Source organism: Muntiacus reevesi, chromosome 3 (genome assembly GCF_963930625.1).
Source record: "Muntiacus reevesi chromosome 3, mMunRee1.1, whole genome shotgun sequence".
Lineage (NCBI taxonomy): Eukaryota > Metazoa > Chordata > Mammalia > Artiodactyla > Cervidae > Muntiacus > Muntiacus reevesi.
The window spans coordinates 264,251,961-264,278,649 of NC_089251.1; the positions used below are offsets into that span (position 1 = coordinate 264,251,961).

At 48.9% G+C, this 26,689-nt stretch overlaps 1 protein-coding gene across 4 annotated transcripts in view; it reads right to left on the reverse strand.

Moving 5' to 3' along the window:
* Positions 1 to 23,055, reverse strand: part of LIMS2 (LIM zinc finger domain containing 2) — a 43,444-nt gene extending 20,389 nt beyond the window's left edge. Inside the window, exon 1 of one of the 4 annotated variants that reach the window (XM_065931973.1) lies at positions 22,904 to 23,055. Coding sequence is in view for 2 of the 4 variants with exons in the window: in XM_065931971.1 (XP_065788043.1) it covers positions 2,629 to 2,714 (86 nt within the window). In the remaining 2 variants the exon portion in view is untranslated. Of the gene's footprint in view, positions 1 to 702; positions 724 to 2,628; positions 2,844 to 17,384; positions 17,748 to 22,903 lie in introns of those variants that run through there. The other 3 variants (XM_065931970.1, XM_065931971.1, XM_065931972.1) reach the window with 3 other exon arrangements.
* Between the last annotated feature and the right edge of the window lie 3,634 nt (positions 23,056 to 26,689).

Sequence of the window (26,689 nt, forward strand, 5' to 3'; positions counted from 1 at the left end):
GGAGGCTCAGGTCAACAATTTTGCTGTCTGTCCCCTACACGCCTCTCAGGTAGGTGGGGCATGGGGGAGACCACCTACCTCCCGCCCCGCTGGTTGCCCCAGACTTTCATGTCTGCATCCCCACAGTCCTTGCTTGGGAAGAAAGCACTCCAACCCACTGACCAAAGACAGGGGATGAACAGACTAGCCCACGTGCCCTATAACTGGATCACAGCCCCATCAGAGACGATGCCAGCTGTCTCCTGCAGGAGGCAGTCGCTCCGGGCTCAACCCCATGTGTTTAAATCCTGACAGCTCTAGCCACCAGTTGTGCCCCTGGAGAAAGGTACCAGCTCCCTGCGGCCTTGTTTCCTCATCCACGAGGAGGTAGCCAGAGAAGCAGGAACTGCCCCTCAGAACTGAAGTAAAGAACTTGCTGCCTACAACAGACAGCACGCGGAGCACAGGGCCAGGCAGGCCAAGCACTGGATGAAAGAGCTGTTGTTTCCAGCGGCCCAGGGACCTACCGCCCAGCCCAGCAGTGCTCCCTGCAAGACGGCAAAGGAGGGAGGCAGGCATTCCATGTCCTCCCTCACATTCTGCCTGAGAGCGGGGAACACAGTCTGCTCAGTTAACATCAGGGAGACACCACCGCCCCACCAGCACCTAGAAGCCAACCCCCTTGCTGGGGGCAGGGTGCAGGGGGCGGGCATGGAGACTCACCCACAGATGTGCACACTGCCTAAGATGAGCTGGGGCAGCCAGTGGGGCCAGAGGTAGGTGCTCACCCCACCCTGTCCCCCTCTCCAATGCTCCCCAGCATCCTCAAACACTGTCAGTCTTATACCCAACATAAAAGAATTTGATGCAAGACATCTGGAGCTCTAGCCTAGGGTGTGGTGGGCAGAGTCCTTTCTGAGCCAAGTCCTCATGAGAGGAGGTTGCTGGTTCCAGATAAGGAAAGTGACCTACCAAGAGGGTCAGAAACCTGCTGAGGTCACACGGGATTGGATCTGTGCTCTCTTGTCCCCTCAGCTCCTGGTGGCATCATCACGCAGGCACAACCATTCAAAACTCTGTTTTTCCTACAACCTCAGACCAACCTCCATTGCAGCCTCCCACCCACCCAACCTTAGGAAGCCAGCGAAAGGGCCTGGGCGCAGGCAGGGCCAGCCATAGGGGACTTTCCATACTCAAGGGTGAGTCAGTGTTGGTGAGGCCAGGTCACAAGCCAGAAACTCAAGGCAATAGGAAGCTTAGGCAATAGGAAGGTTAGCATATGAACATGCGTGCATGCGTGCATGTGTGGGCCATTCCTGATGCCTGATCTTCACGATCAGCCCTGTCCTCCTTGCCTCTTAGACCAAGTTCTTGTGCTGCATTCATACTATGAAACCAGCCTCCACAAAGGCCTCTGGCCCATCAGCACCCTGTCACCCACTCCCTGCCCCACGGCTCCCTCCACTCACATCTAGGGTCATCCAGAGACCAACCGGTGAGGGTTCCTGTTCACTCGGGGACATCACTTGGCCTCCCAAGCCCTGAGTTCCCACCGGAGCAGTGGGCTTATCCAGTTCCTGCCCTGGTGTGGCGCTTGGTGAGAGCCCTGCGACACTGGTGCAGACACAAGTCCGGCTGTAGCAGGAGTCGCGCGGGTGCATCTGCTTCCCACGCCCCATGCAACAGCCTCCCGCTTGCCGTGTTCTCACCCCCGGATGTCTCTGAGGGCTCACTCCCCTCCCACGCACCCCCAAGGGCTCTGTTGTCACCACTGAGCATCAGCCTCTAAACCTCTTCTCCCCGGGTCCTTCAGGTACCCCACCTCTGTGACTGCTGCTCTGCCTCATCCCTAAATCCCTACCCCCTTCCTCTCAACTTTCAAATCCTCCCCCACACTCTGTGCCCAAACCCCGGGGTTCCCACCTGCTGCTTTGATGCAAAAGACAACAAACCCACAGCCCCCACTGCTCTCTTACCCCAATTTCTAGATCTTTCCACCCAGATGGCCCCTGAGATGCTGCAAAATCAAGGAGTCCAGGACCCGCTCCCCCAGCCCCACTCTCACTCGGAGGGCTCCACTATCTATGTGCCCTTCAGACTCTCTCCACCCCAGATTAACTCATCCTCAGAGACACCTTGAGGTCCATCCTGAGCCCCAGAGGCTCCCGCTCCCAGTGCCAAAGGAAGCGTTCATCATTGGTCTAGCCCAGCATTTCTCCCCAGGATAGAGCAGTTCAGGCTTTTGAGTCAGTTCAACCTGGCTTCAAGTCACTGCTTAGCCCCTTTTATAGATGAGTGATGTCCAGCAGTTTCCTTGACCGCTCAGTTCCATCCGCTAGAAAGCAGCCAAAAAGTTTGGAGGAGCCTGAAAGCGGTAGTGGCGGTTACTTCGACAACTTATCTGAGCGCCCCATCCTCAGCGCCCTGCCCAAGAGTGCTGATCCCAGATCAGTAACGCCGGCTGGATGAAGCCGCGCCTCGCCCCCACTCTGACCGCCAAGCCAGGCGCTGTCCCCACGCCCGGGCTGCGGGCAGCCGGGCGGCCGCCGCCGTCGGAAGGGCCAGGCGGGGTGTCCGAGGAAAGGCCCGCGGCCGCAGCTTTCCGGCCATTGTCCCCCGTGCCCCTGCCCTGCCCCCCGGGCCACCTACCCTGGCGCCGCGGGCGGCGGGCTCTGCCGGTGCTGGCGCCGCCGGTACAGCCCCGACGCGGCGAGCGCGCCCAGCCGGGTGGCCATGGCACGGGCCTCCCTCCCTCCTGCCGCCCGCTCCGCCGGGTCGAGGGACCCCAGCCTCGGAGGGCAGGTGCGGCGGCGGGCAGCCACGAACGACCGGACACCGCGGCCAGGCACCCACCCCTCTGCACCGGAGCTCACGTTACGCACTGCGATCTCCAAAGGGCAGCGGAGTCAACTCCAAATAGAAAGGATATTGTTCCCGCCGCGGGGGCAGCGCAGTGAAAGCTGAGGCTAGCAGGATTGGGTCTGGGCTGGGGAGGGGACACGCTGGGAAGATCCCAACCAGCACAGAGGTGAGTCCACAGCGGCAGGGCAGGCTGCCTAGAGATCCCCGGCTGCCAGGAGCCTCCGAGGAAATCCTAGGCCCCCTGAACACGCTGACGATGGTATGTCCTCCTCTGAGGAGGGCAGTATGGACCTGAGCCAGCTTAGGAATCCTGCAGTCAAGAAGCTGATGAGGGATTCACACATGTGCCACTTTCTGCCTTGGTCCCTTCCCTGAGAAAGTGCAGCCACCTAGGAGACCCAGGAGACCCAGCAACCCTGATAGCTCAGCTGGTAAAGAATCTGCCTGCAATGCAGGAGACCCCAGTTCAATTCCTGGATCAGAAAGATCCTCTGGAGGAGGGATGGGCTCCTTATTCCAGTGTTCTTGGGCTTCCCTGATGGATCAGACGGCGAAGAATCTGCCTGCCATGTGGCAGACGTGGGTTGGATCCCTGGGTTGGGAAAATCCCCTGGAGGAGGACATGGCAACCCACTACAGTATTCTTGCCTGGGAAATCCCTTGGACAGAGGAGCCTGGTGGGGTACAATCCATGGTTGCAGAGTTGGACACGACCGAGCGAACTAGGCACAGCACAGGAGACCCAGACCAGGGCAGCCTAGTCCCTGGACCTGGCCAACAAATAACCATCCAGTCCAAAAGAAGTTCACACAGCCAAAATCTAGAGGGCATGCAGTCTCCCAGTTCTTCACGGAGCGCAGAAGCAGCAGGATCTGATGGAAGACCCCCAGGAAGACATGGTTTCCATGCATTTCTACCTAAAGATATTTATTGGTGGGGCTACTGTGATCTATGTGCAAACACCCATGACCAGCATCTGAACTGTGGCCACTGAGAGCCAAGGAAGAACCATGATCAGCATTTAATAAGGATCCACAGCACTCACAGAAATCTATCACAGTGATTCCATTTCCCTGAAAAACCTCTCTAGTGAGGTCAGAAAGCATGAGCAGTACCTTCCCCTGCCTTCCATCATTCCAGACAGCAGGATGCCGGTCTTCTGACACTGGGGAAGGAGGAGACTTTAAAGGGGATCCACCAGCACTCAGATGCCAGGCCTACACATCAAAGAACGAACATCACCCCTTAAATTCAAACTCAAGGGAACAAGTGCTCACTAACCACTCTGGGAGTCAACACCCAAACACAGCCAGGTGACTACAATCATTGTGTGCAGTACAGTTTGTCAATACACCGTGATTCCAAAGGTACCAAGCACTGATCAATTCAATAAATATTTTCTTAAAGGTGGCACCAGGGGCTAAAAGGGCATAGAGAAGCTGAGCCTGGAGCCAACAAGTAGAAGGGTCACCTCCTGCCTTCTGATTTAGAGCTGAATGCTTAAGAAAGCTAGGGTATAGAGTTTTCTTAGGGCAGCTTCAAGTTGATGGCCCAGGACCTAGGCCCCTCAACCTGAGTCGTATGGAAATTCTGATCTCTAGAGCCCAGAGCTCTGAGCCAGAGTCACAGTTACATTTAGTGAGAGAACACGTCCACAATGGTGGATAGACCTGGGAGGGAGGCTATAGCCACAACTGTTTTGCACATCATTATTTTAAATGAAGTTCTAGTCCAAGATTACCAAACACTAATTGATTCAACAACTATTTACTGTAAAAGGAGCACCAGAGGCTAGAAATTGAGAGAAGTTTAGTGACTGAATGAGTCCAAATCCCAAATCTCTGCATAGCCTTGTTTTCCAATTGTGCAGCCTCTCTTGCAGGGTGAGGGTGCCAGTCATGCAGGCCTCCCTGTCCAGCATTCTGGCTCCAGAGAACAGAGTTGCGAAAACATAGCAAAAATGATGTCAGCAAAAATGGCAGAATAAGGACCTCTGAAAGTCTGTCCTTCCGTAAAATCAATGAAGGATTTCCTTGGTGGCTCAGCAGTAAAGAATTGCTGGCCAATGCAGGAGACAGGGGTTCAATCCCTGGATTGGGACAATCCCCTGAGGAAGGAAATGGCAACCCACTCCAGTATCCTTGTCTGAGAAATCCCATGGACAGAGGAGCCTGGCAGGCTACAGTCCATGGGGTCGCAAAGTGTCAGACACAACTTAGGGACTAAACAACAACAAAAGCAATGAAAAAACTAGCAAAAACTGTCAGAGCCACCTTTTTCAGAACTCTATAAATTAACTAAAGACTTGCAGTAACCAGACAGCAAAAAAAAAGAAAGGAAAACAGCTGAGAAGACATATGGATAACCAAAAGGATGACATGAAAATATGCTCAATATATTATAATCATAATCATTAAGAAAATGCAAGTCAAAACCTCAATGAGATATCACCTCTCACCTGTCAGAATGGCTATTACCAAGAAGACAAGAAATAACAAGTATTGGTGAGGATGTGGGAAAAAAGGAACCTTTGCATACTGTTCAAGGGAATGTAAATTGATGCAGCCACCATGGAAACAGTATAGACTTTCCTCAAAAAAAATTAAAAATAGAACTACAATATGATCCGCCAGTTCCACTTCTGGGTATTTACCTGAAGGAAACAAAAACACTAATTTGAAAAGATACACACACACCCCTATGTTCATTGCAGCATTATTAACAAAAGCCAAGGTATGGAAACAACCTGAAGTGTTCATTGATGGATGAATGGAAAAAGCAGATGTGGTATGTAAATGAAATGGAATACTATTTGGCCATTAAAAAGAACAAAGGGACTTCCCTGGTGCTTCAGCGGTTAAGAATCCACCTGCCAACACAGGGAGCATGGGTTTGATCCCTGGCCCAGGAGGGTTCCACATGCCGCAGAGTAAGTAAGCCTGCAAGCCACAACCACTGAGCCCTCGAGCTGCAACTACTGAAGCCCCTGGGCCTAGAACCATGCTCTGCAACAAGAAGCCACCACAATAAGAAGCTTGCACACCGCAGTGAAGAGCACCCCTCTCTCCCCAAAACGAGAGAAAGCCCCTGAGCAGCAATGAAGACTCAGTGCAGCAAAAAAAAAATGAATGAAATCTTGCCATATGCAACAGTATGGATGAAACTTGAGGGTATTATGCTAAGTGAAATAAGTCAGAGAAAGAAAAATACTGCATGATCACACTTACATGTGGAATTTTATCTTTTTATTTATTTATTTTTACATATGGAATTTTAAAAATTAAAGCCCAGGTCAGACACAGAGAATAGATTGATGGCTACCAGAGGTGGGGGATGGGAAGTGGCCAGAATGGGTGAAGGGAATCAACAGTACAAAATTCCACTTGTAAGATAAATAAGTCATGGGGATGTAATGTACGGCAGGGTGACTATAGTTAATAATACTGTATTTTGTATTTGAAAGTTGCTAAGAGAATAAAATTTAAAAGTCCTCATCACTCGGGATGGGGAATACATGTAACTATATGGCTGATTCATGTCAATGTATGACAAAACCCACTGAAATGTTGTAAAGTGATTGGCCTCCAACTAATAAAATAATATTAAAAAAAAAAAAAAAAAAAAAAAAAAAAAAAAGTCCTCATCACAAGGAAAAAAATTTTATAATTATGGTGTCAGGTGCTAACTAGACTTACTGTGGTGATCAATTCACAATATATACAAATATAAAATCATTATATTGCACATTTTCTAAAATTAATATTATATCGCAATAAAAATAGATAAGCTAAAAAATAACTGGGAGGGAAAAAAAGCAAAAAAAAAAAAAAAAAAGCTGAATCTTGGTAAGAACACTTTTATGGTATTTTAATTTATCTTAGTACCTTAATCTCCAATTCCTAACTCCAGAGCTGCCCAGAAAAGTAACTGCCAACATTCCCAGTAATGGGGGAGAAGAGGGCTGAATTTCTTTCAAGGCTTCATTCCCAAAAGAATGACCTGGTCTTCCCTTGAAGACCACACTTGAAGGCTTTTCTTTATGTGACCTCAGTTGTACCAACCTAGTGCTGAAAGCCTCACCTAGGGATAGTTTTTCAAATATATTATGATCATAAACACCTATGGTATCATTGTAACATACAGTGGATAACAGTTGGGCAAACAGATGACTAACTTAAAGAAGCTTAAAAGGGAAAACCAAGGAATTAGATGTACTTAGGAGCTCTGAAAAGAACTGACATATCCCTGGGAATGTAGAAAGCCATGCACATGCCCAAGGCTGTGTGATGCTCAGGAGAGCCCTGAGAAGGTCCCAACTCTCACTTCTGACAGGTCCTGTTAGCTCTGTGCAGCAGGAAGTGAGAACTAAGGCGGAGTTGTAAAACACCTGGTTGGACGTTGAAATGTGCCTGAAACTACATTCAGAGCCTTCAGTAAAAGCTGGGAGACACTGATTTTGTCAACTACAAATTTTGGCACTTGCGACAAGCACTTGCCACCTACCTCTCAGTTCAGTTCAGTCGCTCAGTCGTCTCCGACTGTTTGCGACCCCATGAATCACAACTCTTCCCATGAGGGGGCCAAAGTACTGGAGTTTCAGCTTCAGCATCAGTCCTTCCAATGAACACCCAGGACTGATCTCCTTTAGGGTGGACTGATTGGATCTCCCTTGGAGTCCAACGGACTCTCAAAAGTCTCCTCCATCACCATAGTTCAAAAGCATCAATTTTTTGGCGCTTAGCTTTCTTCACAGTCCAACTCTCATGTCCATGCATGACCATTGGAAAAACCATAGCCTTGACTAGACAGACCTTTGTTGGCAAAGTAATGTCTCTGCTTTTAATATGCTATCTAGGTTGGTCATAACTTTCCTTCTAAGGAGTAAGCATCTTTTAATTTCATGGCTGCAGTCACCATCTGCAGTGATTTTGGAGCCAAAAAAATAAAATAAAATAAAGTCTGACACTGTTTCCACTGTCTCCCCATCTATTTCCCATGAGGTGATGGGACCAGATGCCATGATCTTAGTTTTCTGAATGTTAAGCCTTAAGCCAACTTTTTCACTCTTCTCTTTCACTTTCATCAAGAGGCTTTTTAGTTCCTCTTCACTTTCTGCCATAAGTGTGGTGTCATCTGCATATCTGAGGTTATTGATATTTCTCCTGGCACTCTAGATTCCAGCTTGTGCTTCTTCCAGCCCAGTGTTTCTCATGATGTACTCTGCATATAAGTGAAATAAGCAGGGTGACAATATACAGCCTTGATGTACTCCTTTTCCTATTTGGAACCAGTCTGTTGTTCCATGTCCAGTTCTAACTGTTGCTTCCTGACCTGCATACAGGTTTCTCAAGAGGCAGGTCAGGTGGTCTGGTATTCCCATCTCTTTCAGAATTTTCCACAGTTTATTGTGATTCACACAGTCAAAGGCTTTGGCATAGTCAATAAAGCAGAAATATATGTTTTTCTGGAACTCTCTTGCTTTTTAAATGATCCAGTGGATATTGGCAACTTGATCTCTGGTTCCTCTGCCTTTTCTAAAACCAGCTTGAACATCTGGAAGTTCATGGTTCACGTATTGCTGAAGCCTGGCTTGGAGAATTTTGAGCATTACTTTACTAGTGCATGATATGAATGCAATTGTGCGGTAGTTTGAGCATTCTTTGCAATTGCCTTTCTTAGGGGTTGGAATGAAAACTGACCTTTTCCAGTCCTGTGGCCACTGCTGAGTTTTCCAAATTTGCTGGCATATTGAGTGCAGCACTTTCACAGCATCATCTTTCAGGATTTGAAATAGTTCAACTGGAATGCCATCACATCCACTAGTTTTGTTTGTAGTGATGCTTTCTAAGGCCCACTTGACGTCACATTCCAGGATGTCTGGCTCTAGGTCAGTGATCACACCATTATGATTATCTGTGTCGTGAAGATCTTTTTTGTACAGTTCTTCTGTGTATTCTTGCCACTTCTTCTTAATATCTTCTGCTTCTGTTAGGTCCATACCATTTCTGTTCTTTATCGAATCCATCTTTGTGTGAAATGTTCCCTTGACATCTCTAATTTTCTTGAAGAGATTTCTAGTCTTTCCCATTCTGTTCTTTTCCTCTATTTCTTTGCATTGAGGAGGCCTTACAAATAGCTGTGAGAAGAAGAGAAGTGAAAAGCAAAGGAGGAAAGGAAAGATATTCCCATTTGAATGCAGAGTTCCAAAGAATAGCCAGGAGAGATAAGAAAGCCTTCCTCAGAGATCAATGCAAAGAAATAGAGGAAAACAACAGAAATAGACAAGGTAATCCTAAAATTCACATGGAAATAAATGCAAGGAACTCAGAATAGTTATTGAAAGCAACTTGAAGAGGAACAAAACCAGAGGACTCACGTTTTCCAATCTTCTAACTTACTACTGAGTTACAGTAATCAAAACAGTAAGGTACTAGCATAAGGACAGACAGATAGATCAATAGAATAGGATTGAGAATTCAGAAATAATCCCACACATCCATGGTCAACTGATTTTTTAAAATTTATTTATTTATTTTAATTGGAGGCTAATTACTTCACAATATTGTAGTGGTTTTTGCCATACATTGACATGAATCAGCCATGGGTGTACATGTGTCCCCCATCCTGAAACCCTCTCCCTCCCCATCCCATCCCTCAGGGTTGTCCCAGTGCACCAGCTTTGAGTGCCCTGTTTCATGCATCGAACTTGGGCTGGTCATCTATTTCACATATGGTTATACGCATGTTTCAATGCTGTTCTCTCAAATCCCACCCTTGCCTTCTCCCACAGAGTCCAAAAGTCTGTTCTTTACATCTGTGTCTCTTTTGCTGTTTCACAAATAGAGTCATCACTACTATTTTTCTAAATTCCATATATATGTGTTAATATACTGTATTGGTGTTTTTATTTCTGACTTACTTCACTCTGTATAATAGGCTCCAGTTTCATCCACCTCATTAGAACTGATTCAAATGTGTTCTTTTTAATAGCTAAGTAATATTCCATGGTGTATATGTACCACAACTTTCTTATCCATTTGTCTGCTGATGGACATCTAGGTTGCTTCCATGTCCTGGCTACTGTAAACAGTGCTGTGATGAACATTGGAGTACATGTGTCTCTTTCAGATCTGGTTTCCTCAGTGTGTATGCCCAGGAGTGGGATTGCTGTGTCATATGGCAGTTCTATTTCCAGTTTTCTAAGGAATCTCCACACTGTTCTCCATATTGGCTGTACTAGTTTGCATTCCCACCAACAGTGTAAGAGGGTTCCCTCTTCTCCACACCCTCTCCAGCATTTATTGTTTGTAGACTTTTGGATAGCAGCTATTCTCACTGGCATGAGATGGAACCTCACTGTGGTTTTTATCTGCATTTCTCTGATAATGAGTGATGTTGAGCATCTTTTCATGTGTTTGTTGGCCATCTGTATGTCTTCTTTGGAGAAATGTCTGTTTAGTTCTTTGGCCCATTTTTTTGATTGGGTTGTTTATTTTTCTGGTATTGAACTGCACGAGCTGCTTGTATATTTTTAAGATTAATTCTTTGTCATTTGCTTCATTTGCTGTTGTTTTCTCCCATTCTTAAGGCTGCCTTTTCGCCTTGCTTAGAGTTTCTTTCATTGTGCAAAAGCTTTTAAGTTTAATTAGGTCCCATTTGTTTATTTTTGCTTTTATTTCCATTACTCTGGGAGGTGGGTCATAGAGTATCCTGTTGTGATTCCACATAGAGTATCCTGTGTGTCAGAGAGTGTTTTGCCTATGTTTTCCTCTAGGAGTTTTATAGCTTCTGGTCTTACATTTAGATCTTTAATCTATTTTGAGTTTATTTTTGTGTATGGTGTTAGAAAGTGTTCTAGTTTCATTCTTTTACAGGTGGTTGACCAGCCTTCCCAGCACCACTTGTTAAAGAGATTGTCTTTTCTCCGTTGTATATTCTTGCCTCCTTTGTCAAAGATAAGGTATCCATAGGTGCATGGATTTATCTCTGGACTTTCTATTTGTTCCATTGATCTATATTTCTGTCTTTGTGTCAGTACCATACTGTCTATATGACTGTAGCTTCTTAGTATAGTCTGAAGTCAGGCAGGTTGATTCCTCCAGTTCCATTCTTCTTTCTCAATTGCTTTGGCTATTTGAGGTTTTTTGTATTTCCATACAAATTATGAAATTATTTGTTCTAGTTCTCTGAAAAATACCATTGGTAGCTTGATAGCGGTTGCATTGAATCTATAGATTGCTTTGGGTAGTATGCTCATTTTCACTATATTGATTGTTTCCAATCCAAGAACGTGGTATATTTCTCCATCTATTTGTGTCATGTTTGATTTCTTTCATCAGTCTTTTATAGTTTTCTATATATAGGTCTTTTGTTTCTTTAGGTAGATTTATTCCTAAGTATTTTATTATTTTCATTGCAATGGTGAATGGGACTCTTTCCTTAATTTATCTTTCTGTTTTCTCATTGTTAGTGTAGAGGAATGCAAGGGATTTCTGTGTGTTAATTCTATATCCTGCAACTTTACTATATTCATTGATTAGCTCTAGTAATCAATGGTAGTGTCTTTAGGGTTTTCTATGTAGAGGATCATGTCATCTGCAAACAGTGAGAGTTTTACTTTTTCTTTTCCAATACGGAGTCCTTTTATTTCTTTTTCTTCTCTGATTGCTGTGGCTAAAATTTCCAAAAATATGTTGAATAGTAGTGGTGAGAGTGGGCACCCTGGTCTTGTTCCTGACTTTAAGGGAAATGCTTTCAATTTTCCACCATTGAGGATAATGTTTGCTCTGGGTTTATCATATATGACTTTTATGATGGGTCAACTGACTTTTGACAAGCCTGCCAAGACAATTCAATGATAAAAGAATAGTCTTGTCAACAAATGACCACTGAATAGCCACATGCAAAAGAATGATTTTAAACCTCTACTTCAGGTCATATATAAAAACTGATTCATAAAATACAAAAATAAAAACTGACTCATGTACGGAAAACTGAAATATTAAAGAGTTAACACTAAAAACTCCAGAGAAAAAAATATATGTGTGTAAATATCTATAAATTAGGTATGTTTCCTAGATATGACACCAAAAACTCAAGCAATCAAAAATAAATAAATAGGGACTTGCTGGTTAATCATCTGCCTTGCAATGTGGGGAATGCAGGTTCCATCCCTGGTAGGGGAAGTAAGATCCCACATGCTGCAGAGAAACTAAACCCATGAGTCAAAATAGAGAGTTCACACACATCAGCAAAAGATCCCAGAGCTGCAACTGAGACTCTAGGCAGCCAAATAAATAAATAGGACTTCACCAAAATTTAGAGCCTTTGTGTATTTAAGGACACTACCAGGAAAATGAAGACCACCCACAGCAGAAAGTATTTGCAAATAATATATCTGATAAATATCTAGTATCCAGAATACATGAACTCTTACAATCCAGCAATAAAAAGAACCCAATTTTAAAACAGGCACAGAATTTGACTAGACATTTCTCCAGATAAGATAAACATGAGCCAATAAGCTCCTGAGAAAGTGGCCAAGATCACAAGTCACTAGGGAAATAAAAGTCAAAACCATAATGTGGTATCACTTTACACCTACGAAAACAGATAACGATAAGTGGAGAAAACGGAACTCTCAGACATTCTTGATGTGAATGTAAAATTGATGCAGTTACTTGGAAAACAGCTTGACAATTCCTCAGTTTAACATAAAGTTATTACAGGACCCCAAAATTCCACTGCTAGGCATATTCTCCAGATAGAAAATATATGTAGGAATATTCACAGCAGCATTTATTCATAAGAGCCAAAAGTGGAAACAAAATTTCCACCACAAATGAATTATACAGATAAAATGTGATTTATCCATATAAGGGCATATTATTTGGTCAAAAAAGGAACAAAGTACTGATTCATACAACAATGTAAATGAACCTTGAAAACATTATGCTAAATGAAAGAAGCTAGGCAGGAAAAAAAAAAAAGAGGCCACCTAATGTATGGCTCCATTTATATGATACATCCAGAACAGACAAACCTGTAGAGACAGAAAGCAGACTAGTGATTGCCAGGGGCTGGGGGAAGAAGGGATTAGCTGCAAATGGATTTCTTTTGGGAGTGATGAAAATATTCAGAATTAGTGGTGATGGTTGCACAACCTGGTAAATATACTGTAAACCACTGACCTGCACACTCTGATAGTGAATTTCATGGTATGGGATTCATATCTCAAATGTTAAAGCAGCACACACATAGGGAAGAATGCAACTATGCTGCTTACTAAGAGACAAGGGCCCCAGAAGCAGCAGGAAGCTGGGAGGCGGGGTTGCTATCTCTTTCCGGGTGGTGAGTGCCATCCCCAAGGCAGCCAGTGATACAACCACAGCCTCTCTGCCAAAGCCAGTCTCATTGGGGGGCTGAAGACAACTTGCCCAGATCCTTTGGCATGGCTGAGATGAATGATAATTTCAACCTTCTTACCCCACAGGACATTTTGAGTGATTATATTTTCTTACTGTGCATATATGTTTGGTTTTATATACACATATATGAGACATCTCATCTTAGTGAGATACAGTCATCTCACATGAGCATCTCATTAAGATCATCTTATTAGGTCATCTCGAATAAACAGTCATCATCCAAAATTCAGAAGATCTGAATAAACAGAACAAGAAGGACTGTTCAGGTGCCTCCCTCTGCTCCCCTCCCTCCCTCCCCCCTCACCCCCCAGCAGAAATGATGCCCTAAGGATGGTTTGAGTGTGACTGCATGTAGTCGGTGGGAGCAGAGAGCGGCCATGTGACTGAAGAGGTAGGTCAGCCGCTGTGCAGCAAAAGCCCAGTCCCTCCCCAAGCAGTATGCCAGCTCACAAGTGTTGAGTGCTCAGTTCTCAGGAATTCTGGGAACTGGTTCGCATCACCTTGGTAGCTTGAAGTGAGCCCAAGTAAGAGGTGTTACAGCACGGAACTGCGAACACCCTATAGATCAGACCCCATAGCACTCCCATGGCCAGCCAGAGAGGGGAGTCTCCACCAGAAGAAGAAAAGGGAGGAGGTGAGGGCCCTGGGCGGGGCACCCCCATCAGGCCCAGTCTGGGGCTCAGGGCCCAGCTGCACATCCACTGTCACCTGCTTCACACTTTGCTTAAACCCCTGAGTCCATCACAGCCCCATGTGCTGTCCCAGCGGCTCTGGCTGCCACCCTAGCTGCTCCTTGGCAGGTTCCTCTGGGTATATTCCTGGGAAGGGTGGGGAACATCTGGGAGCACAGGTGGGGGGATGTGGTGGACAGGGGGAGGGGGCTGCCAGGTGTGAGGACAGGGATCCAGCAGCTCCACTCTGCACTGTACCAAGCATGGGGCCCAGCTGTGAGCTAGCAGCCTCTGTGGTTCTCAGTCATGTGGTAGGTGGGACTCCCCTCCAATAGGCCAAGCCACCGAGTCACAGCTGTGCGCACCGTGCCCCAGACTCTCTCCCGAGGACAGTGGCTGACAGGTCAGGTCCCTGGGCAGAGAGGTAACCCGCCCAAGGGTGGAAAACGTTGACATCAAAGGTCCCTTCAACTGGGACAAAGACACAGTGTTTTTAAGTCCAGAGTTCTCGGGGCTGCAGCCAGGGCTGAGCCTCTTCCCACAGCATGGAGGCTCCCTAAATAACCACGCCCACGTCCCAGGCTCACTCACTCTTCTGGTCTAGCTCAGCCCTCTCCTGGGCTACAGGCCCTCACGTCCAGTCTCAGGGTTTCCACCAAGACTTACTGCCACTCTCTAAATGCTTCATGGCCCAACTAGCTCTGTGTCCGCTCCCACACCTGCCCCCACAAACTGGGCACCTGCCCTGGGTCCAAACTCCCCCTCCCAGGCCCCCTGAATGCCCCTCCTCCTCTCTAGCCCCATGGCTGCCAAGGAGAGGCTTCATCTCCTTCCCTGTCTCTTCCTCAGCAATCCCTTTGCTAAACAGTACTCGGAGGAGTAGTTCCAAAGTGCCCAGGCACGCAGGTCACTCCAGGTCACTTCAGCGGCTCCCCCACTGACCTCCCTCTTGTCTTGCCTGCTTGGAGGGCGGGGCTTTACACCGTTGGCAGGGAGAGCCCAGAAGGTGCAGAAGTATACACAAGGAGAGCGTAATTTCCAAAAATCAGTCTGGTCTTGGCAGTAAGGGATGATGTGGGGAAAACCAGCATCCAGGTGTGAGAACTGCCCTGGCATCTCATGGGGGTAGTGGATGTGAGAGGGCATGGTGTCATCAAACAGAATGAAAATGAAACTCCACAGCTTCTGGAACGGGAAAAACCTCACCCACCCCAAAGACTGGTCAGGTGTCCATTCCTCTGCCAGGCTGGCCCCTAAGACTGTGTGTGGAAGAGGGGTCAGCCAGACCTGGCATGGGTGCTACCTGTGGTAGGCCAGCTTCAAAGGAGGATGGGGACATGGGCTCACAGACCACTCACAGCTCATGAAAAACAAAAGAGCAGAAGAATACCCAAGAAAAGAAAACCACCAAAATGTTACTGAGGGCATTTCTGAAGAGTGGAACCACAGGCTATTTTCTTTCTTCCTTTCTTTCTTTTAATGTTTCTATTCCCTCTTTGTTTCTGGGTTTTTCCTAGTGAGGGAATGAAAGTATTAGTTGCTCAGTCATGTCCAACTCTTTGCAACCTCAGTGAACTGTAGCCCACCAGGCTCCTCTGTCCAGGGAATTCTTCAGGCAGGAATACTGGAGTGGATAGCCACTCCCTTCTCCAGGGGATCTTCCTGACCCAGGGATAGAACCCGGATCTCCCACATTGCAGGCAGATTCTTTACTGTCTAAGGCACCAGGGGAGCCCCTAACTCTCTAAGATGAGCAGTTTTACTTTTAACCCAACTCAGTGTTTTCCAAGGCTCACTGCAGTCCCTGTGTCATTTGATGACTAGCATCTTTCGGGCTCAGGGTGCCCACTGGAGCTGGGCAGCAGCTGGAGCAGGCTGGCCCCTGTTCCCACCCTTGGCTGCATTCCCAGCTTCTCTTGCTGGGCTGTCCTCTGGCCAAGCTGATTCCCCCCGCCCCTTTCCCTGGAAGACCCCCGGGCTTCAGGGGGGGAAAGAATTCCTGCTGAGGGAACAGAGGTGTGTCTGGGTTTCTGCCTCTCCCCACCCCAGGGCATCAGAGCTGAAGCTACTATGGAAGCTGACATCCTGCAACCTGGCCTTACACAATCTCCGCTGTGCCTGGAAAACCACCTGTCACGCATCCCAGCCCCACATCAACACCCGTCTGTCGCTGCTCCTGATTCTGTCCCTGTTCTCTCTCCCTTTTTTCCTCGGGAGCTTACAGGGTGGGGAATGAGGCAGCTGGCAGGGGTGCCCTGCGAGGGACAGGAAGGCAAGGGCACACTCGGCAGGGTGACCACTGGGAGCGGGCTTTGTCGGCAGACCTGGGCTGGGGCGGGAGGTCTGGGACGTGGGCAGTAAACCGCATGTGAGGCACAGGACTCCCCAGAAAACAGGATCTGTGCTGGCTCCTGGGACTGCCCTAGGACTCCAGGTCATAGCCTTCATGGTGATCTGTGTGACCCTGAAGGCTGGATGACTGCCCTGCACATCACCTAAGTTTTGTGGCCACCTCTCTGCCCTCTGTGGCTGCTCCCCATTTCTGGGTACTGCCTCTCCAAGCTCCTTTCCCCAGCAAAGCCACGGGGTCCCCTCCAGCCTCCAGCTCTAAGTCAAGGGGGTCATAAAGAAGAGCATCCTCCTCCAAGGGCTTGGCTAAAAGGGGGCCCGTGGGCCTCAGAGACCAGCCCCTCCCACCCCTGAGTCATGCATGTGTACCCAGCCAGGTTCCAGAAAGGGCTGCGGGGGCCAGCACTGGCCAGACACTGGTGGACGTGTGACTGGCCTGGTGAGTCACTTGGCCTGTGGGGCGTCAGTCATCTCATCTGTGAAATGGCCACAAGGGATAAAAAAGTGGAAACCGGGCCAGGCCTGGGGGAGTTTCTCGGGTTCAACCCATCCCTGTGCAGCCTGTGTTTGGGGGCAGGTCTGGCTAGGTCCCCAGGCCGACCGTTTACCATTTTTACCACCCCCATCTTACAGAGCAGGAAACAGAGGCTCCAGAGGTGAGCTGTCACCAGGATCACCCAGCTAGCGGACGGGGAAGCCGGTGGGAGCCGACCGCCTGGGTTTTGACGCCGTGCCTTTCTGTTGGTAGTGACCTTGAGCAAGTCCCTGGCCCCTCGGAGCGCTGGTTCTCGGGAGCAGGGGGCGGGTGTTGTAATGGCTCCAACGTCCGAGAAAGGACAGACCCTTCACCTGCCGCTGCCCGGGCCGGCGAGAGGGCTGGACGCGCGGGAGCGGGGCGGTCGTCCCTGACCTGACCAGCGCTGCCACCCGGGGAGGGGTAGAGGTGGAGGGGCCGGGGCCTGGTGAGGCCGGGGTGCCCGCAGGGGTCTGGGCTGGCCGGGGTCCTGCCCCGCAGCCCCGCCCAGCCTGGCGCCCCAGGCGCCCCCTCCCCGGCCCACGGCGCCCACCACCCAGGGGCGCGGGGAAGGGCAGTTACCTTCCAGTCATGATGGCAGCTGCGCACGCCGAACCCGGGCCGCCTCGGGACCCCTGAGCCGCCGCCGCCGCAGCTAGCCAAGCGCCCGCCGGCAGGTCCGCGCCCAGAGCGAGGAGACGCCCAAAAAAGGCCGGAGCCGCTCCGCCGGCCGCCCGCCCCGCCCAGCCCGCCGAGCCGGAGGTGGGGGCTCGCTCTGGAGCGCAGGGTGGGGTGGGCCCGCCGTGCCCAGGAGGTGGGGGTGCGGGAGGCGGGGGCGAGGCGGTGGGCACAGTGCGCTGGAGGGCGGGGAGGGGGCGCCGCGCCACCCGCGCAGCCTCGCCTCTGGGGACACCCGAACACGGCCTGCGGAGCGCGCGGGTCACGTCCTCCCCGCCGGCTTCACTTGCCACCTCCCGGATTCCCGGCATAGCTTTCCTTTAAAAGGGAGTGAAGTTAAAATAAACACGAACAAGCCCCCTCGCCCCGCGGGGGCGCCCCGCCCGGAGCTTCCCCCGCCCCGGCTGTCCCTGGCTGCCCTGGAACGCGAACACGTGCGGGGGAGGGAGCAACGGGGGAGAGATGCTGAAGCCACCTCCTCGCTGGCCCCCAACCCCGAGTCCCCGCTGCGGCCCCGGGCAGGAGAAGGGGTCACCTTCACGCTTTAATTCTGCAGACAGACGTAACTGCACACCGACTCCCTCCCGGGGCACTGGGGACTCCCAGTCCACGAAGTCCCGTTTCCAGGAAAGTCAAGGTCGAGGAGCGCGCCCTTTGAGTCAGGAGCCTGATTCTGCATACTTACAAGGCCAGTGCCCTCCCACGGAGATACCCAAGTCATCCGAGTCTGTGAGCAGCCCCCTAACCTAGCAGAAGTTACTCTATAAAAAGATGAACCAAACGCAGAAGTTGAGGAGAACCAAGGAAAGCTAGAGAGGAGTCATTAAACTGACCTGTAGAAATATAAAAATTTAGGGAACATATTCTGAATAAAAGTGTGAAATAAACAAAACCTTTACTCCACCTAAAGGCAGAAATTTCTAGCGAGGCAGTGGAGTGTAGCTCATAATTCAAGGCAGCCCAAATACCACTACTGGGATGAAACTGAGCAGCCTGGTCTGTTAAACCAACTGAACATTGCCTTATTTCTTGGAAACAGACAAAAACTATCTAGAAATGGCCATGCCAAGTAGCAACCCACAAATAAACAGTGGAATTCAGAGCGATGAATTGATAGTAACGTGCAGCATTATACCTGCAGAGCAAGTTTGGAAAAGGCACCTGTTCCTAAGTAGCTGATATCTTGAAACTATTGCAGTTTGCAGTTCTTTTTGCAAATGTGTCTTGGCTGATTCTGATTAACTGCAATTTGATGATTAAGTGAAAAGTATGGATGCTTTCTTGGGTCATCCGCCTGTTGATAGAGAAATGCTTTTTGTAATTGCCGACACAGAGACGCAAATGTGTTGGAAGCTGTGCACCAGCAAGGGACTGGATGCTTAATCAAATGTTGGGGTTTTGTGGGAACCAAAGGGGATGAAAAGTAGAGAGCAGAACACTAAAGGGACCTGCTCCCTACCTGGGGATCCCATGCCTGCCCTCCAGCCTTCTAGCCCCCTTTCGTATGGTCACTGAGCAGGAGGAGATCCACCTGGGGCCAAACCAGAGCTCTCTGCTGCTCACCTGTCACTCAGAGTGCCTCTTCCCTGGGCCAGGGCAAACTCAGCAAGAACTGGGTGGCGACTGTGCCATCATTCAGCCCTGATAGGGAGATGGAGCCTCAAGAAGCTGTCTGCCAGCCTCCTACAGTGCTGCTACAGGTCAGATTTGCAGGAAAGAGCTAGCAGTTGCCTGGCAATGATTATTCAGATGTTGAATCACTCATCACTTCTTCATTCAAGACTATTTATGGTTTATGAGCACTGGGGGTTCAGCTGTGAACAAGAGGACCTGGGCCAGGTTCTCACTGAGTTTAGCTGGGGTGCAGGACAAACTGCAAGCAAATAAATAAATACGGTTTCAGTCAGGAACAGTATTGCAAAGAAAAGGCAGGGTACAGGGCTGCTTTAGAGTGGAGAGGCAAGTGGCGGTGACGACTGAATGAGGAAAAAAGTTAGCAAGTGCGGGGGCCTTGAGGCCATCAAGAAGGTGATTAGGAGAATAGGGGGGTGGGGCGTCGGAAATAAGGGACAGGGCGGGGCCAGAGCCCAGACTCGGAGTCTGAGCGCCGGACACAACACTCTGACACCAGCGTGGGTGAATCTCCAGACATTACTTGGAGAGAAACCTTAAGCGAAAGAGGCCTGTTCCATTATTTGAAGCTCCTTGAGGTAGCCACAATTCTCAATTTTTTCCACCACCAATTAGTTTTTCTGCTGTAGTCAATCGCTCACTGGAGTCTGACTCTGCGACCCCGTGGACTCAGGTGGAATTCTCCAGGAAAAATGCTAGAGTTGGTTGCCATTTCCTTCTCCACGGGATCTTCCCCATCCAGGAATTGAACCCACATCACCAGGGAAGACCGGGTATCTCAGCATTCGTGGTAAAATTCTTTGAGCTTTGCTGAATGCTTGACTGGGATGTTTGTGGCAGGTGTGGATGTGATTTCTATTAGAGTCCAGATGATTGCCAGGTTTTCTTTCTCTCCTGCTTGTTGGCAATGTGGCAGGACAGCTGGGGCAGGTCAGATGAGGGGTATGTAACACTGAAGAGCCTTTTGGGCATCCCAGGGAAGGTAGTAGGGTGCCATAAACCTGGAACTCAGCGAGGTCCCATCTCCGCAAAGATGTGGATGGTTTTGTGCAGATAGGGTTTCAACCTTGGGGCTCATGAGGTCACTGAAGGTGTCTGTGCTGAGTCAGAAGCCCTCTAAGGATGAGAGGTCAGGGGTCCCAGTGAGGGAGGGAAGCCAGGTTGTGAAGGTGGGGGTGAGGTGTCACAGAAGCCCAGAGAGCACGACTACTCTCTGCTCCCTTGTGCAAGCTGCTTCGGGTGTAGGTCAGGGAGGGACCTGGGTTTGGTGTCAGGAGGAGACCCATGGGAGTGAGGAAATAAGCTGGAAGGATAAGGCATGCGTGGGTTCTAAGTCGCTTCAGTTATGTCTGACTCTTTGCGACCCTATGGACCGTAGCGCTCCGGGCTCCTCTGTCCGTGGGGTTCTCCAGGCAAGGTTCCTGGAGAGGGTTGCCATGCCCTCCTCCAGGAGATCTTCCTGACCCCGGGACTGAACCCGAATCTCTTCTGTCTCCTGCATTGGCAGGCAGGGTCTTTACCACTAGCACCACCTGGGTAAGGGGGGCCCTGCAGCGCCCTCTCCCAGGGTCCTGTGGTCCTGCGGATGGCGCTCCCTGGGGTGGGGAACACCGCAGCCGATGCGGGCAGTGGAGGTGGCAGAGAATTTTATAACTGCTTGGAGAAATCCTGCTCTGAAGAGAGCAGGGAAGTGGGCAGTTGTCCTGTGAGGGAGGGAGGAGGAAAGGGTGCAGATTGGAGGCTGGGGTTTGACAGGGAGAGAGCTGATGACACTCAGAAGTGAGGATTGAATCACCCATTGCATGTGATGATTCAGAGCAGGACAGATGAGGCTCTGGGATGTCAGAGGTCGAGGCTGGGCCACAGAGCAAGCAGTGGACGACATGACAGCTGTCCTAGCGGAGACCGGGAGGGGCAGGCCCCGTGACATCTGGGTCTCAGGCTCTCTGTGAGCACCCCCATCCCAGAGGATTTCCTGGGCTGCCCCACACCACCCTCTCGCTCCCCACTCCCGCCCACTGCCACAGCTGAGCTAACTCAGTTCCCTGGAGGTCCAGTGGCAGACGGAGAGGGAGGCGGTCCTGGGGGCCAAAGGAGGGGCTGGACCTCCCTGGACCAGCATGGCCATGGCAGCAGCAGTGAGAACTGGCCTCCAGGTGCCTTGAGCAAACGGCCTTTTCCCCAGAGCCACATGGGGGTTTGGTGTGGGTGGAGAAGGAGGTCTCAGGTTCCCCTCAGGAGCAGGGTGCCTTCCCAGCAGGCAGGACCAGTGTCATGCCCACTTAATAGTGGCCCATGTGATGTGAGGGCCCCAGGGGCTCCCCCTCCCTGGAACTGCTCTGGGCATTTCCCTGTCAGGGTATTGGGGATGGTCCAACACTGAGCCTCGTAGAGTAGGGATGCATAACTCAAATCAGCCAGCTGCCTCAAGCCTGAAGTTTGTTCTGAAGAGGCCTGTGAGAATCCCTGGGGAAGGGCAGGGAAGCACCTGGCCTGTTCCAGTGGGAGCCTCTCCCCAGGCAGAGAAACAAACAGTGGGCAGCCACACCCACTTCTCACACCCACCTCTGTGCAACCACACACACCAGGACATCTGTCATTTTAACAAATGCATATTTCTTTTTGGCTGTGCCACGCAGCATGCAAGATCTTAGTTTCCCTGCCAGAGATCAAACCCACGCCTTCTGCAATGGAAGTAATGGAGTTCTGACCATAGGGAATTCCTAAGTTTTTCTATTTTAAAATGTGAGCATGCCCTCAGAACACAGTGGCTGACCAGCACAAAATGTACTTACTTACTTCTTGGACCATGCAGAACTCAGTGAAAGAAGCTGGTGGTATCATAACCCACTAGTTCTTTTAACACTTGTAGAAAAACAAAGTTACTTAGTCGCTAAGTCATGTCCGACTCTTTTGTGACCCCCATGGATATAGCCCACCAGGCTCCTCTGTCCATGGAATTTTCCAGGCAAGAATACTGGAGTGGGTTGCCATTTCCTTCTCCAGGGGATCTTCTCGACCCAGGGGATCTTTCCAACCCAGGGATCAAACCCACATCTCTTACATCTCCTGCAATGGCAGAGCAGATTCTTTACCACTGAGACCCAGAGATGTTTTTCAATGTAAAGAAAACACAGGACCTTTATTCAGAGTCTAGTTTACTCAGGGGTGGAGCTGAGCCAAGAAGCTTTACCACTCATGGCTCTGCTTCCTTTCCAAAGACTGCCTGCCTTGAACTTTGAAGAGAGAAATATATTTCACTCTTACCTTAGCTCTGGGACAGACTGCACTCAACTCCCAGGTTTGGACCAAGAGTGGCCAAGTTTGGACCAAGAATGCCTCTAGCTGGCATTCAGCAAAGCCACATTTTTGCACCTCAAAGCATCCTGGCCTCAGTTACCCAACAAGAAACCACCTGTGCACAGTGACCACAGAGTTCTTCACCAGCCTCCCCTGCTTCCACCTTTCTTCCACACGTTAAGGTTTGCACTGCTTCCCCTTTCTCATGAGGACAACCACTCATTAACCTTCCCACTGGAGCATCTCCAGCCTGTGTCTAGAACAAAGATCAGGTGCTCCCCACCCTCACCCCCAACCTGTCCAGACTTGCAGGAGGCCCAGCATCCAGACAGGATGAGCTCAGCATCCCCGCTGCAGCTGGTCCTTTACCCCAACTGTAGCATGACCACTTAGAAGCCATAGAGACAATGGCGGGGAGAACCAGGGCTGGGCCCCATGCACATCTTGAGAGCGACAAACACCACTCAATGGGCACTGTGAAACATCCCTACCTCAGAGGGCTGAGTTGCCCCTCGGCCTCCTCCTGCTGCTTCCTGACCCGAGTGGAGTGCTGCCAGTCACTTCTCTGGGGAACAGCAGCTGCCCGGCCCTCTTGGCACAGCCACGTGGAGAAGCCTGGGCAGCGGCTGGGAGTGTCCAGCCACCACCAGGTACCCAGGCATTTTGGCCCATTTGTCCCTGGACAGGAGGCTGGGCTAGAGCTGGAGGTGGAGCCAGAGGCCCTTGAGGGTCCAGAGAGGATGGAGGAAGCCAAGGAAGGAAGGGCCAGCCTCCCTGGGGAGGTGCCTGCTGGGCGGGCCATTGAAAGTCTATTCCCCTGCAGGCCAGGAGCCAGGGCTGCAGGACAAACGGAGCAACAGCTGCCCTCTGAAATTGGAGGAGCCAGCAAAGGTACAGAAGCCAGGGTGGCCTCCACGTGCAGCCACTAAACTGAGCGTTTGCTAAACTGGGTTCATGAGCCCCTGGGAAGCCTGATGCTTAGAGCAGGTACACTCCCTAAAGCTGCCCCCTTCGAGGACATGAGAAGAGAGAATCTGCAATCACTTGGAGTAACCTAAGTAAAGTTACTAAGACACCTCCCATAATTTTCTGCTATAAAAACTTCATGTACCGGGAACTGCCCAGAGGCAGAAAGAAGAAAACTTACCTTGAGCTGCATTACCCAAGATGAGAAGGACACTTTGGTTCCAGTCTTATTTGGGTGGAGTTATTTTGTGATCCCTTTGCAGTTATTTTGTGATCCTTTTGCAGAGTTATCTTGTGATCCTTTTGTGTTCCCAATCCCACGTTCTGTTTCTTCATGGCAGACGTCCGCACTGTTTGGCTGCCCCGCTGTCCAGCGCTGAGCATTCGTCACACTGTGTGGTACAAAAATGCTGCCCTGGGATCTCCCTGGACTTGTGCTGCTTGCGAGGGGTGGGTCAGCATTCATGTGTGCGATGTGCACGACTTTTATGAGGATAACTGGTTTTCATTTTTCAGTCAAATGTTACACACCTCAAGGTTGGAACCATCTAACTTTTACACAACACAGCACCCAACAGAGGGCTGGCCTGATACAGAGCAGGCACTCAGCTATTCACTAGAACCAGTGATGTTATGCAGTATTGCTGTGTTGTTTAGAATGACTTGTCTTCATGGTATAAATGTGCTATACACCAGAATGTAAATTCTCCAAGGATAAACTCCTGCCTTGTTCACTGCTCTATCCCTTGAACCAAGGGCAGGGTTCTACTCAGATAAGCTGCTCAGTAGTTAGATTAACACTATTTTGAATATTCTTGGTAAGTTTTGTACATACATGATAAGCTGCCTAATAGTAAACTGCGTATCACACTCCTGTCGCTGGAAGCATCTCAGATACCATTTTACTCAACACATAAATTCCTGAACTGAATTTGTATAAATTAAAAAGTGTACTTACACCTAAGTGAATCTGTAATTTGAAGATGTCTTGATAGAAAGTATTTTTTAAAAACTGGAATCTGTTTGAAAATGCAGTTGATGCTCAAATTCATCTTACATATGCTGGATTTTCATAGCGGTTCACTGGTCTGAGATTTGCCCCAAGAGAAGCAGGTCTGGGAACACTCCCCCCTTCCCCGCTCTGGATAAGGCACAGTAACTTTGACCAGCACTAATGTTGCTTCACTGACTGACCAGCTACAGGGAGGGGCAAGGCCTCTGACCAGTGCTATGCAGAGAAACTGTAATTCCACCTGCACGTCTATCAGTTAGGTTTGAGTCCATTAATGTGGGGTAGCATGAGGGCAAAGCAGAAGTCAACTGTACATCTTTTTCCCTAGGGCCACCCAAAAGAGGTCCATATGAAGGCACTTGGAACCCAAGGATTCTGCTGGGCAAGAAGGGTGCAGACACCTGGAGGGAAAAGATGTAGGGAAAAGCCTGCATCTAATGGTTACTCTGAGGCTTATAAATGTCGTATCAAGTGGACAAATCCATGCTCTTAAGAGCAGTGTGGCTTAGTGACTTGAAGAGTACAGACCACAGAATCAGGCGACATGGGTTCAAATACTGTCTGGCACTAACTAACCATATGATGGACAACTGCTTCCCTGCCCTGGGCCTCAGTCTCCTCATCTATAAACAGGGTTAATAACAATAATCCTAATAGAGATGTCATGGGGATTAAATAAACCCATAAGTGGAAGTGATTCTCCAAAGTATTGAGGATACCAAACATACTTAGGTAGCCTGGATATACCGAGGTATACCAAGGATACTTTTATTTATGTGGGTCATGTCCATCAATATTTACCATATTAAAAATGAAAATGAAAGTTTGTGATTAGTTACCAATTCATTTAAAATCAATAAGAACATTATTACATATTAACACAATATATGTTTATAAAAACTATGTTTTCCAAGACAAAAAATAATCACTAAGACTTCTATGCTCAACCAAGATGAAGTAGCAGGAACCAGACAAAATATGTAAAACAAGAGACAAAATATATGAAATAACTGTTTTCCAGAAACGGAACAGCAGGTAGCAAAGGATGGTGATCCATAGCGGACAGGAGAACAGACCAGTGGACAGGGGTTTCCCCAGCTTATTGCCTGGAGCGTGCTCCCAAACCCATGCCAGGAGAAGAGGAACCCAAGCAGAGCTGAGAGTATTCCCATAGAGATGGAGTGGAGAGCCCAGGGGGAGCTGGACCCTGGGGAGGAGAAGGCTGCACAGACAGAGGACTCTGAGGTCAGAGGGTCCCCTTCAAGTACCCAGCTGAGTGCTGACAAGCACATGCATGTGAGAAACAGCTCCTTTGGGTAGGTGGGGGGAGGAAACACCCAAAAGAGTACACAGAATCAGTGCCTGGCATCCACATGGGGCCAAGAGGACTGCCGATTCCCAGCAGCCAGATTGAGAAATCCCAGGATGGAGGAGGGTAAACTACCCACACTGAACATGGAGAGTTACACTGACAACAATGCAGAGCCCCCTAGGAGCCTGTAACACTATCACAACATGGTAAAATACTGACACTAGTAGACCATGATAAGTTATGTATATGCAACTTTTTAGAGCAAGTACTAAAACATCTATACAAAGAGATACACCAAAGAACACTATAGATGAAGCAACATGGAATTCTAAAAAAACATTCAAGGGTTACATAGAGAAGCAGGATTAAAAGGAATGATACATACACAATTTGGACATATCTCAAGAGCATTTTTCTGAGTGGGAAAAAAAGCCAGTCTTAAAAGATACCATACTGTGTGATTCATATAACAACTTTGAAATTAAAAAATGCACATAAAAGCTATGACAAACCTAGACAGCATATTAAAAAGCAGAGACATTACTTTGCCAACAAAGGTCTGTATGATCAAAGCTATGGTTTTTCCAGTAATCATGTATGGATGTGAGAGTTGGACCATAAGGAAAGCTGAGCACCAAACAATTGATGCTTTCAAACTGTGGTGTTAGAGAAGACTCTTGAAAATCCATTGGACTGCAAGGAGATCAAATCAGTCAATCTTGAAGGAAATCAACCCTGAATATTCATTGGAAGGACTGATGCTGAAGATGAAGCTTCAATATTTTGGCCACATGATGCAAGGAGTCAACTCACTGGAAAAGACCCTGATGCTGGGAAAGATTGAAGGCAGGAAGAGAAGGGGACAACAGAGGATGAAGGGGTTGGACGGCATCACCAACGCAATGGACAGGAGTCTGAGCAAGCTTCAGGAGATGGTGAAGGACAGGGAAGTCTGGCTCACTGCAGTTCATGGGGTATCAAAGAGTT